Source organism: Pseudonaja textilis, chromosome 6 (genome assembly GCF_049901715.1).
Source record: "Pseudonaja textilis isolate UNSWEBS1 chromosome 6, rPseTex1.2, whole genome shotgun sequence".
NCBI lineage: Eukaryota > Metazoa > Chordata > Lepidosauria > Squamata > Elapidae > Pseudonaja > Pseudonaja textilis.
The window spans coordinates 21,329,627-21,342,913 of record NC_141995.1 but is presented as its reverse complement, the minus strand read 5'-3'; the positions used below and the strand labels follow the sequence as shown (position 1 = coordinate 21,342,913).

Genomic DNA, 13,287 nt, shown 5'->3' with positions numbered 1-13,287 from the left:
TCAATGTTTAAAGAGAAATGGATTGTAGACAAACAATTGGTAGTTTTGTAGTATAAAATTGCACAGAGAACAAGCAACACAAAGTTATGGAAGAGTGCATGCATTGGTGGTTTCAACAAGGAAGTAATATGTTAGCTAAAGTTTAATTTTCATTTTTTTTTATTGTTTTAAGGGTTTTGAATTGGGTTTTGGACTTTGGGGGACTGGGAACTAAGGCCCATTTTGATTAATGAAACTTAATTCCTAATAAATTTGCCTGGGATTTCCATGTTTACTTTTAAATGTGTATCTCTTATATTTTCTTAAAAATCAAAGTTATATTAGTTATAGACCTGTATCAAAATTGCGTATAGTCAAATCTTTGATTTAGTAATTCTTAAATTTTTCTGAAAAATCCTAACAAATATTATTTGACAATTACAGGATGAAAATATATGATGCACTTGTCCCAAATATTTACCCATCTTTTATACTCCACTGACCCCACCCCCCAGTAAATAAAACAATGTTAAAAGATTTCAAAAGTTTGTTAAATCTCAAAATCTCCCAAGATTCTGCTTGAAAACACCAAATCTTATACAAATCCACAAAAATCTTACATTTTACTACATCTCATATTTCAGATTATTTATGTCATTGCAGAGTATTTTATAATATCCAAAGTCTGGAAAAGACTAATCATAAATAGATCAATTAAATAGCTATTGGAAGAAGACTCTATATCTGTCCCTGTGTTTTGTTTTTTAGCAGAATGGTTTCTTGCCAGGAGACAAAAAGGCCTTTTTCATGCTATACAAATATATTATTAAAATCCTAAAACAATAAATCAGCAGAGTGCTTCAGAATAATTAATAATCATATCATTTCTCCCCATTTTTGTAACAAGTATTCAAACACCCTTAAAAACTATACTCTTAGATCAAGAGAAATGCTTACATTTCATATTTCTGGCTCATAGTCTAGATATAAGAGCCAATTTCTTTGGATGTATATCTTTTCATTTGTCTTAATTCATTTAAGTTGCTCATATTAAAGGAAGAAATGATACGACTATTCTCAGCAGAATAATTCTGATAAAACCACACATTTTACATAAATGGCACAAGATTTTTTTTTAAAAAAAACTCTACCAATGATTTGAGATTGTTCCAGGAAATTTCAATTTAAAACTTGCAAAACATGGTCTTTTTTTAAAAAAATGTATCTCATTATATACCCCAAAGCGCCTATACAATTAAATATTTAAATTAAATTACTACATTTTTCCAACAAATAACTTTCTGGGAGGACTATCAAAAGAAAGAACAAAACTCTGCACAGTTGAGCTTAGAAAAGATATTTGAGAAGGATGGGACATATGGAAAAATATAAAAAAGATTTATATTAATTTATATTAAACTAGATGTTTTAGATGTCTAAATATGATTTTCATGTGAAGGTAACCATAGCCAATTAACTGTGGATGTGTATTTTTACTGGGGGAGATGGGAATAAAACACTATATGCATAATGAGCTCAGGTACAATAGTTAGTCAGACAAGTAAACATGCTCATTGCCATAAAGATGGAAAGGACAATCCTTTTGGGGGTATTTCCAAAATACCCCTGTACCAGAATTGTATTGTATTGACCATGTCAGGCAGGGAAAAAAGGAATGAGCAGCAACCAGTTAGTCAAGAGTGTGAAATAACTACAGTTTGAGTAATGGCTTCAGATAATAATAATAATAATAATAATAATAATAATAATAATAATAATAATAATAATAATAATAATACAACTAGCAGCTGTCAAACAGGATATTCTGCATTTAAAGACGCATCAAAATGAAAAGACCACTAAAGTGCCCAATTAAAACCTAATGGGAGCAGTTTAAAAAACTGAATATAATTCAAGTTGTTTAAGGTGGATTTCCAGGTTATAAATATGCACTCTGTGTATAGTCACATTTATTTTTACATATGTCAGATTTTTAAAGTTTTTACTAAACTTATTAGATACAGGCATATGCATGTTAGAGCTTTTGGAAAAGCTTAAGTGTGTAATTCACACACTTCAAAATCACTTCTTTTAATTGACTGAATATTTAACTGATGGTCTAATTTTGTTCCTTCAGAAATGTTTCAAAACAAATATATATTTTTTAAAAAGTCAATTACTTTAAATCCCAAATTCCAGTAGCCACAATTTTTTGTGCAGTAGAGACATAAAAACTAAAAAGAGCGCATTTTGGTCCTTTGGAAGGCTTCCTACAGGAACATTAGTCGATAAATTGCATTGCTATTCTATGAAACAAATCCTTAGATCAAATAGTAAATATAAGAGGTTGAATCTCCTACACTAAATAATGAATGGGATCAAGGAAGTAGTAGAGATCTTAAAGTGAGTAAATTAAACAGATGGTAGAAGAAAGAAGGGAAAAGGAAGTTAGCATTAACATGAAATTATATAGAAGTTCACCTGCTGTTTTCATGGTCAAAATATGGAGAGGAGTGGCTGCAACAGAAGAGATAATTTAGCAAAAAACAAAAAAGAATGAATGAACAAATGAAATAAAATCAGAAAAGATATCTATCTACAAATGGAAAAGATGAAAACGTTAAACATACAGTATGAAGAGTATACGCGGTAGCTAAGATGGAAGATATATTTCTTTGTAACCTCTTTTAAATGGTAGTCTTGCCCTAAAATCATCTAAAAGGACTTTCATATGTGGAACATTCCCTATGAATGTTCTAGGAAGTCAACAGATGTCAAGAATCTGCTGGCTAGCCATACAGGTAGTCCCTGACTTACAACAGTTCATTTAGTGACTGTTCACTTATAATAGCCCTGAAAAAAGTGACTTGTGACCATTTTTCACACTTACAACCATTGCAGTATCTCCGTGGTAATGTGATCAAAATTCAGATACTTGGCAATTGACTCGTACTTATGACAGTTGCAGTGTTCTGGGGTCATTCATATGAACTCCATTTGCAACCTTTTGATAAGCAAAGTCAATGAGGAAGCCAGATTCATTTAATAACCGTGTTACTAATTTAACTGTAGTGATTCACTTAACAACTGTGGCAAGCAAAGGTGTAAAATGGGACAAAACTCACTTAACAAATGTCTCACTTAGCAACAGAAATTTTGGGCTCAGTTGTGGTCATAAATCCAGGACTACCTGTATTTATTGTGGACATGTTTCAGTCCACTTGGCTGGCATGCATGCATGCATGTATTTATGTATGTATGTATATAGTTATACAGCTTTTATGATATCACCATTATACAGCTGAACAATAATCATTTGCATCCATATGATAAGCCAACAATGTTTTAATTAAGCATGATGTGTCTTACTAAATTGTTCTACATTTAAAAAAAACAAATTATAAAAAAGAACAAAGCATAATATTGCAGCAGCAAATTACAAAGACCTTAACACTGATTACACAGATAACTTATAACACAATTCTATCTGTATCTGCTAAAAATTCAAAGTTTGATTAAGTTCAATTAATTAATTAATCAATTAAGTTTAATTGAAGCTACCTCTAGGTAACTATATATGCTTGCAACTTCTCAACTTATGGATGTTAGTGAAAGTGGATTTTAAAAAAATACCTTCAATTTTACATCCCTTTTTAATCCCACCACCACCACCACCAAAATCTACTCACTAATATTATTTAATTACTCATATCAGTTCCTTTTCCGGTTATGATAATCTGAAAATATTTTGCATTTAGTTTTCCAAGTGTTTTTTCCCCATAAATGTTTAGCTCAAATGCTGTCACTATTTCCCGAACCATTTTCAATCTAGGTTTATTGCAACACATGTTTTTCTTGTTTGTAGAAAAGAGCACCAAATTTTCATTTCTTTCTTCCATGGTACTGATCTAAAATTAACAAATATGTCATGTATACTTTGTTCACTTATCTGACAAGACTAACTTTTAAAAAAAGTTTCAGAAACTTTATAAATATATTACCACTTTGTAAATTTGTTTGATTTAATATTTTTTTATAAAGCCTGGTTTCTAGCTGCTAGGTCCTGTTTCTTATCAATCTTTGTGAAGATACTATATTAGCTGAAAGCAAGAAATAGCATTTACCTTGTTAGCAATGATCCAATATCCTTTTTGGAAGACAGGCAGCTAAGAATAACAACTCTAATTATTTGTCAATTTTAAGTACTGGTCCCTCCATATACCTCCCACCCCAAAAAAGGAGAAGAAGGGAAAAAAAGTAAGACAAAAAAACCTAATTAAAATTAGAAAATTCTCTAATAAAAAAAATTGTGGGCTAATTTTTCTACAACTAAATATATTCAAAAAAGTATACACTATTTGAAATCTACTATTATAATAACCGCTATGTATATGTTATCTATGTTGAATTAGGACCTCTCAGCTCAGAATCCTCTTGCAAGAAAGAACTGACCAGGAATATCTGTATAATAGAGACTGTGCATATTTTTCCATGTATATGGACAGATTGCATGGACAAAGCCCAGGCTTAAACAGCTTGTTATAAACTATAGACTACCATTCCAAAAAGTGGAAGACAATACTGTAGAAGCAATCCCAGTCTATCTATAATATACTAATTGCCTACATTTTAATGATGAATTTTAATATATGTGAATATAAGATTTCTTTGATTCAGTATTTTTTCTAAATATAAAATATACTATGTGAATGCTGCTTAAATACTTAGAAAATGTTCTTTTCCCACAGAAGTAACTAAAGACAGCACTGAATTTTTAATTGAATAAATAAATCAGTTCAATACATTGAATTTATATTCATATTTCCTATTTCATATCCTTCAAAATATTCTCCATATATCTTTTCCAGTATGTTAATACTAAATATGCATAGAAAAGACTGGCTAGTCAAAAGGCTGGCTCCTGTCATGCTGCTCTGAGAGAAAACCAAGAAACCATTCACATTCAGCATTAGTCAGTAATACTTTTGCCCCTAAGTTTTGCTGTCAGTCATTTCAAAGCAGGCATTTGTCTAAATTGATTATAAGGGCACACCTGTTAACAAAATGTGCAAGACATCAACCTGGAATTGGTAATATAAACAATGTAAATGATTTTTTTCTCCAAATAGTTGCAATCTGAAGATTTCTTACAAGTTTGTTTAAAAGGCCATGATGATATTTGCTTCTCACAATCCCTCACCTCCAATATATGGTGAAAACTTATCATTAAATTTAATGTTTTATCACACACTATTCATAAAAATGTTTTTTATTTTTATTTTAAAAAACTTTAGCTTAAAATATATCTTTTTAACTTTTTTTGTTTAAATCTCATTCTAAAAGTTAGCATTGTGATACTTATACTAAAACCCAGTAAGAACAGGTCTCATTTTCACTTCATTAGAGAGAATTCCACCTCCACACGGATATAAGTTATAAAGTTGAAGTGAAAAAAGCTGAAGTGAAAAAAGTTGGTTTGGTTTCAAGAACTTTTAATAGCTGCTGAATTAGAACCATACATTTTAACCTTATCCTTTTTTGTTTCTATTCATCTTGCTTCATTGACCCTTCACCTTATCATGAGACCTGTCTACATCTACGCAATGCCACCATGCACAATATGGGTCCTACAGATGAAGCTAATTGGTATAATTTTCCTGTCAAATAAAAGCTTATATCTGAAATGTTTATCACATGTAGGGTGCTTCTAGATATTCGAGGATGGAACCTGTGTCATACAAGTCCGCTGAGTTTAGTTTATTGTTTTTTTGCATGAAGATGTCTTAGACTTAAAGGAGGGATCTCTAATCTTTCTGGCTTTGTGGATTGAGTTGCAGAGAGGGAATAGTTCAGCGGAAGCAGCAGGCATGCAAGCTCATGCATGCAGCTCCCTTTGAGCAAGAGGTGGGTGGGTGTGCCTTCTGCTCACACAGATGGAGCTTCACGTGTGACCATGAATACCTGCCGCTTGCACAAATGGAGCTTTCCATGCAACTGCAAATGCCAACCACTTGCACAAATGGAGCTGCACAGGCTTGCACACCGCTTGCACAGTTCCAAACGAGCTGAGGGCCACTACCAGACCATAGCCCAGGGTTGAGAACTCCTATCTTAAAGAATTGTTTCATGGTACTTTCTGTGTTGAAATTTAAATTTAAAAATTGATCTGATTAAACCTGGCAGAATAATTAATACAACGTCCACAAGTATTACAACAAAAGAGCCAGAAAACTGGATACCATTTATAAGCTAGCATAAAACTGTATCATTCCTATTGACAATTTAACTCCAAATATTTTCATTATCTAATATTCTATAGGTTGTGAAACATAAATTGCCATTTCAAATAGATTTAAATGGGACGATAATAAGAAATAATGTTTTGTAACCATAAAGCCATTACAATAATCAAGAACGACTTTTCAACATTTTTAACGAAGATGTCATGACAAACATGACTGAAATTCAAAATATGGTTGAAAATTAAGATTATTATTATTTTTCATTAACGAAATAAATTAATTTAAAAATACATCTGAATAAAAAATTTGAACAGATTACTTACCCAGAATGAATAGGGCTAGCAGAAAGAGTTATGTTGTCTAAATTATCAGGACTCCAACTTAAACGATATGAATTTCTTTCACCTTCTTTAGTTAATGCAGCTATCTGGAAGAGCAAAGAAATATGTTTTTTCCTTCTTTGCATTGTCTCTAATCAACCCATTAAAATGTTTCTACATTTGAATAATATATATATTATTTTAAATTATTAAAAACTCATGAGATAGAGTACTAGGAAAAACATAAATTGTACTGAGTGATTACAATAACCTTAGGGTTGCAATGCAATACTCTTCATGTCTATTTAGAAGGAACCAAATGCAATTTACTCCTAAATAAATGTACATAAGACTAAAGCCTTCAGAAAAGCCCTCTTTTTGACTCTCTTGATAAAATATTTTTAAAAGTACCAATTTTAATGTAAATTTGTTTTTAATATTCTAGTATTCTATTATTTCCTATCTAGTCTTATTCTAATACTCCTTTTCAAATCCCTTTCTGCAGAACAAGGATTACTATAAAACTATATATTGATTAAATCTGCAAAATAATATGAGACATCTTACCTGGTGACTTGGGATAATGACGGTGTCATCAATCATAGTGCTGTCCCTCAAGTACGAGGTATGGCTCAGTGTACGGGACCTGTCTGAACTGAAGGATCGCAGGCTGGTAGATTGGTATTTGGGCAACATTTTCAGCAGTTGTGATGCAGTAGTGTAGGTAGGATTATGAGCAAAAGCACAGGGGTGAAAAAAGCATGCAGTTAGCAAATAGTGTAACTTCCAGGGGAAATTATTTTAATATACCTCCATTATTCCTTGGAGTTTGTTATGCTTCGGATTTTCCGTTCCAATGCACATGAACAGAATTACAACATGTTCAATTTTCTGCTTACGAATACATCGTGCATGCTGTGTGACTAATCAGTCCTACATGTTCTTTTTTTTCTGACAGAAAAATCCATTATTTGTCTTTCAAACATGAAGTAATTTTTCTAGAAGAAAAACAGACAGAATCCCCTGGAAGGTACATAGAAAATGGCCAGCCAACTGCTGTTACTACAGTGCAAGATTCTTCTTTTATATGCCAAGAGCATTTAAAAGTTTGCAATCACAACCATTACTTATCTCTCACACACGAACAAAACTATAGAAACCATTTGCTGAAGCAATGAGAGATGCAAAGCAAAAAAAAAGTGACTTACACACAACTAAAGTCTGAGTCTAATTTCCCTAAGTTTTGTCAAAACCAAGCTACAAATATATTAAGGCCTCTATGATTTCCACATAATTATAAAATATATATTTCAGATATTCATTTTGACATTTTTGAACAGGAGTAATTGCCAGATGATAATTTTCATTTTTCTAATTCCCTGGAATCATTAAAAACTTAAGGTTACAAATACTGATAAGCATTAAAATATTACCTAGGCAATACAATTTACTACTTCATCATGCTGAACTATACAGATTCTTCAGGACTAATAAAATATCGTATAAATCGTAGAAAATATGTATAATGCTTCTATTTTAATATTTCTTATAATGCATCAGTTGGCCAACTCTGCAGCCAGTAATATGTATGATCATCCTTCTCATTTTGATTGAATGAAACTAGTCAGAACTATATTTTAAGAAGTGGATTGATTTCAGAGACAACAGAACACAATTCATGTTCATGGAACCAAGTTTTCTTTTTTCTGTTCTCATCTCTCACTCCAGCATATAGGATAGCATATGGGAAACGGCTGCTAACATGAACCATATTTTTCCTTATGTAATAAAGCCAGCTAAATAAGTTTAGAATGGCAAGTTACATAACAATCTGACTAGAGTCAATGCAAAGTGTAACTATTCTCTTGTCTTCATCATTTTTTCTCTGAAATATTATTTTGTAACAAAAGGAGATTAAACAGGAGTAATAGTATGGCTTATTACATTACTGTGGCTAATTCCAGTCAGAAATCATAGGGAGAAAGGATTGTTTTTTCTGTCCCATGCTATGATCCTAATACAGTTAAAGAGTCCCCATGACTTTCTGCTATTCTTTAAAATAAAAGATATGAACCATATCTGATCATTGTTCCTAAATGTATAAAACTTGGGTAGTTAAATTGCCTGTAATAATATTTACCCTTTAAATAAGCAAATTCTGGTCCATTTTTATACTTTTATACTTCTCTAAATACCAGAAGCAGTGACATAAACAATTGGCAAAAGATTTAATGGCCCAAATCCATTACTTCTCATTTAATGATGTATAAGCAACAAGCATTCACACATAAGGACTTTATAAAACTAAAATTATGAGTTTTGGGGGACAGCATTTGACTAATTCTAGTAGTAGTAAAACAAAGCCCACATTATCTGTTCAATACATATTATAATATGGGAAATGTAATTAAATACAGGATTCTTAGTATAAAATAGGGATTTTGCCACTACAAAAATAGTAGAAATTTGTGATGAATTTGTAGAAAAAATGAAAGTGCCTTCTTCTTTAGATACAAAATCAAGAATGTACTATTGTCATATTAAGATAAATTTAATCTTCATTCTATTATTTGATTTGCTTCAAAACCCACTATTACTTTATCAATACCTTTCAAAGCTGGATTTTCCAGCTTTGAAGCAGCACAAAATAAGAACATAATTTACTCCTGCTCTGATGCAAGGACTTTTTTTTCTGCAGTCAACAATATTTTCCCAAAGAATTCATTCCTATTACATCGTACACAGAGCAATTTATTCTATTATTTTCTGATACACTTCATTTCATTAAGAAAAATAAAAATAACTATATCAGAACAGAAAATGGCCAGAAAGAGCAGTATCGTAGTATAGTACCCATCACTTCCCACTGTAAAAAGAAATTTAGCTAGTAGTAATAAGCATTCACATTGTGGCATTTTCTAAAGCTTATTTTTAATTAGCACTTTTCTAGATGTCATTACGGAGTGTGATAAAACTTTGGTTGAGCTAATTACTAACTGCAGTCAGAACAGATTTTAGTTGTCCTGTAAACTTTACAAACTTTAAAAAGCTTTTCCTTGGCAAGCTTGCAAAATGGATTTTGGGGGAAAAGATGGATGCCTTAAAGAAGAACAGAAAGCATTGCTTCTAGGCCTCATAATACCTACCTGGGCATAGTACTATTGAAAGCATAAAAAGGAAGGAAAATAGAAATAAAAAAAACATGGAACACTTTTAAAGGTCCTCTGAGATTCTAATGAATAAAACGAAACAGTTCTTGAAATGTGGTTGTATAGATGAGGGGTGTCAAACTCAAGGCTTGGGGGACAGATCCAGCCCACCAGTCCACCCTCAAAACAGTAAAGGACTGGCTTGTGGTGCTTCTGCCAGCAAAAACGGAGCTCGGGAGGATTGCATGCAGCCCTCCCAAGCTCCGTTTTCACTGGCAGAGGATTGCAGGAGGCCGTCACAGCCAAAAACGGAACTTGGGAGCCCATTTTTGTTGGTACGGCAATTGGGCCTGCAGGCACCCCCAACACAATAGTGTTGGGCACGATAGGCCACATGGATTCCCATCCCTGTCCCCCAAGGTCAAACACAGCCCTGATATGACCCTCAATGAAATTGAGTTTGACAACCTTGGTGTAGATGGATGGTAAGTTTGAAATATCCCATAGCAGAAATCAAGTGGCATTGAGAACAAGCTTTGTTTTCTGTAGTGATGATACATTTTGAAAGCAAGGTCATTTGTCATGTACAGGCTACATATCCTTATCTATTAAAAAAAATTGGTCTGTAACCTTCAATTGTATGAAACAATGCATTATAGGGAAACAATTTTTAAACCTCAAATGTGCAACTTAAAGAATGCATCTAAAATCTGGGGGCCATTACAGTTGTAGGATTGATATTTGAGGAGGTCTTGAGGCTTTCTAAGCTTGGTTGTTCTCTTGCAGATGCTTCATTACCAAACTAGGTAACATCATCAATGCTAGTAGAGAGGGCAGTTTGCCCTCATTTTATATTCTAGTGGCTCGAGTCATTAGAATATAAAATAAGAGCAAACCTTTCTTCGTATTAGCATTGATAATGTAGTTTGGTAATGAATTGTCTACAAAAAACAACAACAATCAAGCTCAGAGTATCAAGGACCCCTTATTTCAATCCTGAACTACAATTATCCTCTATTGGATTGAAATTTGGAAAATGATTATCATAGCCACATAATCATCATTTTCCATAGTCCCTGGCAACTTCCCACAAGAAAAGTCAATGGGGAAGCTGACAGGAAATTAGAAGTCACCCCAGCTTCCACTGGGTTTTTTTCTTTTAACCTACCTGTTCTCACTTAGGTAAGTTTAGGTAAGGAAGCATTTCTGATACAATGGGTCATAGATTGTCTAGGACTAATATAAAATTGTGGGAAGCCAATCTTGGCTGGAAATTAAAGGGTTGTATATTGTATTGTATATACGAGCCTGTGAAAGTGCTTAGATAAATTTATTTGGGCTGTACAAAACATTTGAACGAGATCCTTCACAATATGCAGTAGCATAAACAATTTTAGAATGGTTAAACTAGCTGCATCTTTTGCGAAACTCACAAGGCTCTTTTGTATATTGTCTGTCTCCACTCAACTCTTTTGTATATTGTCTGTCTCCACACAATCACTGTTTCACTGGAAAGCTGATTTTAACTACCGTAATAACTGCCTAAAAAGTATTTAAAATAGTTGTCCTAAGTAGTTATTTTTTTTCTAGTCTTCTCCAACCTGGAGCATCATTTAAATATCTACAAACATGATTTGTTCTGATGTAATTTTGTTCCTTGATGTGCAGGAAGGCTGACAAGATTAATTTTTATTATTCATGTTATTCTCATCTTTTTTTATACAATAGTAGGTAGATGTTATACATTTACTCCAACATAGCTTATTAGAACTTATTAAACATGTATGTAATTATTATAAATGTTTTTCTGGTTGCACCACCGCATCTTCATTTATGAGTCTGTTTTTATTTATACAACAAAGTCAATGTTGTACTTTCATTTTTAATAATAAAGGATGGAATTTTATTTTAAAGTCCTCTGTTCTGAATATTTTTGATAATTGCATTGTCTAAATTCTTAAATTAAAGAATCTACTGACACATAAAGAAGAAACTAGCCTGTTTTTATACTGTGTCATTACAGACTTCTGAAATTTAAATCCCTATGCCACTTTGTTTTAAGAGATCTGTATTTAACCATATGTTTCTAATGCAAAAGACAAATACATTTTCTAAATTTACAATGCAAGAACTGCATTACACATTGTACTCCTTAGATGTTTCTTTTGTTCTGTGGTGAAAAATGCTCTTTTATAACCGAATACCTAAAAAGCAGAGCTCTCAGAAACTTATAAAAGAACAAATAGACTTTTACAATTGTTACTGCTAACATCTTTTCCGGCAGAGTTTATTTTTCTTCTTAATGAAGCATATTTCGTTTAAGTATCTCCTGAATATTTTTTTCCTCATGCCTTTTAAGAAATAAAACAGATCTATTTCCTCCCTAATAATCATCTGCGTTTTGAGTGGCTGCTCAGAAAAAAATAATACAGATAATTGCAGTAGGAAAATTCCTGTATTGTTCATAAAGTGGTACCTGTCAGAGTGGCCTCCTTCCAGGCTGTATCTGAGATAGTTCATGCCATCTAAGAACTGGCTACTAGGTAAGGAATCGTCACCTAGTTCCTTCAAATCTTCAGGTCTCAGATATTCTCCCCCATCTCCTGTCATTGTGTCATCACCTTCATTCAATACACAAATGGTCCCAAAACCAGTCATCAATAGAATTCTTTTAGAATTTGAATGAGACACATATAAAACAGACATGGTTACTGTCACTCTTGAAGCACAGCAAGCACAAAGAGTTAATATATCTTAAGGAAACTCTAGTCAGTTTCATAGGATTAAATTAATATAAGATCTCTACAAATCACATATAATCATTCGTCTTGTGCCAGAGTGAATAGTATTAGTAGGACTAATTCCCTGAGTTTTACTTCTGGGATTCTGGAAAAATCTATGAATATTTTCAATATAAGAAAAGGGAATGTTGTGTCTCTATAAATCAAAAATGATATGACAATAATGACTGAAATATCGCATATAATGTTATAATACCGTAACTCAATCATTATTGCCATATCATTCTTTTGTCTTCCTGGTAGAACTCTCTGCCTTGACTCATTCTCTGAAAACCTGTTGTTGTTGTTTTTAGGAAGATATTTGTTGTGTAGGAAATGTAAATCTTAACCATTGCTTTATTAGTTACAAAAATTATCTGAATGAACTATTTAAATCAATGCTTGTTTTATATTATGTATAAGAATTTCAAGACTAATGTAGGAATGTAGAATAGACAGATATGAACATTCTAGGCAAATAAAATTTACATAGAAATGTAGACTGATTCGAAGAAAAACTAATTCAGGCTATAGACGAATCCATATATGTTTATTTATTGATAGGTTGATTTCATCTATCCATCTCATTTTGAGAACTCTGAGCAGCTAACAGTTAAAAACACCGTAATAAATGCCACAATAATAAACACACAATTGGCTTTGTATTATCTGTTTTAATAGTGGTTATCCAAGATCACAGGCAGTAGTCTTTCCCATGACTTGCTATCTGATTATTTGAATTCAAATGTCACTGACACTGATCCTGGAATTATGAAGAGCACCATGTGTATAACTGCACTGTGGCCTGTCCCAAAGA

General features: G+C 32.4%; 1 protein-coding gene across 7 annotated transcripts in view; it reads right to left on the bottom strand.

Annotated features, from left to right (window-relative positions):
* ANK2 (ankyrin 2) overlaps positions 1-13,287 on the bottom strand; it is a 276,460-nt gene that overhangs the window by 50,683 nt on the left and 212,490 nt on the right. For 5 of the 7 annotated variants that reach the window (XM_087935981.1, XM_087935982.1, XM_087935980.1 and 2 more), the window contains 4 exons: positions 12,167-12,311; positions 7,109-7,211; positions 6,545-6,648; positions 4,104-4,145 (listed from right to left, as the gene is read on the bottom strand). In XM_087935981.1, coding sequence (XP_087792107.1) covers positions 4,104-4,145; positions 6,545-6,648; positions 7,109-7,211; positions 12,167-12,311 — 394 coding nt within the window. Of the gene's footprint in view, positions 1-2,460; positions 2,497-4,103; positions 4,146-6,544; positions 6,649-7,108; positions 7,212-12,166; positions 12,312-13,287 lie in introns of all 7 variants that reach the window. The other 2 variants (XM_087935977.1, XM_087935983.1) reach the window with 1 other exon arrangement.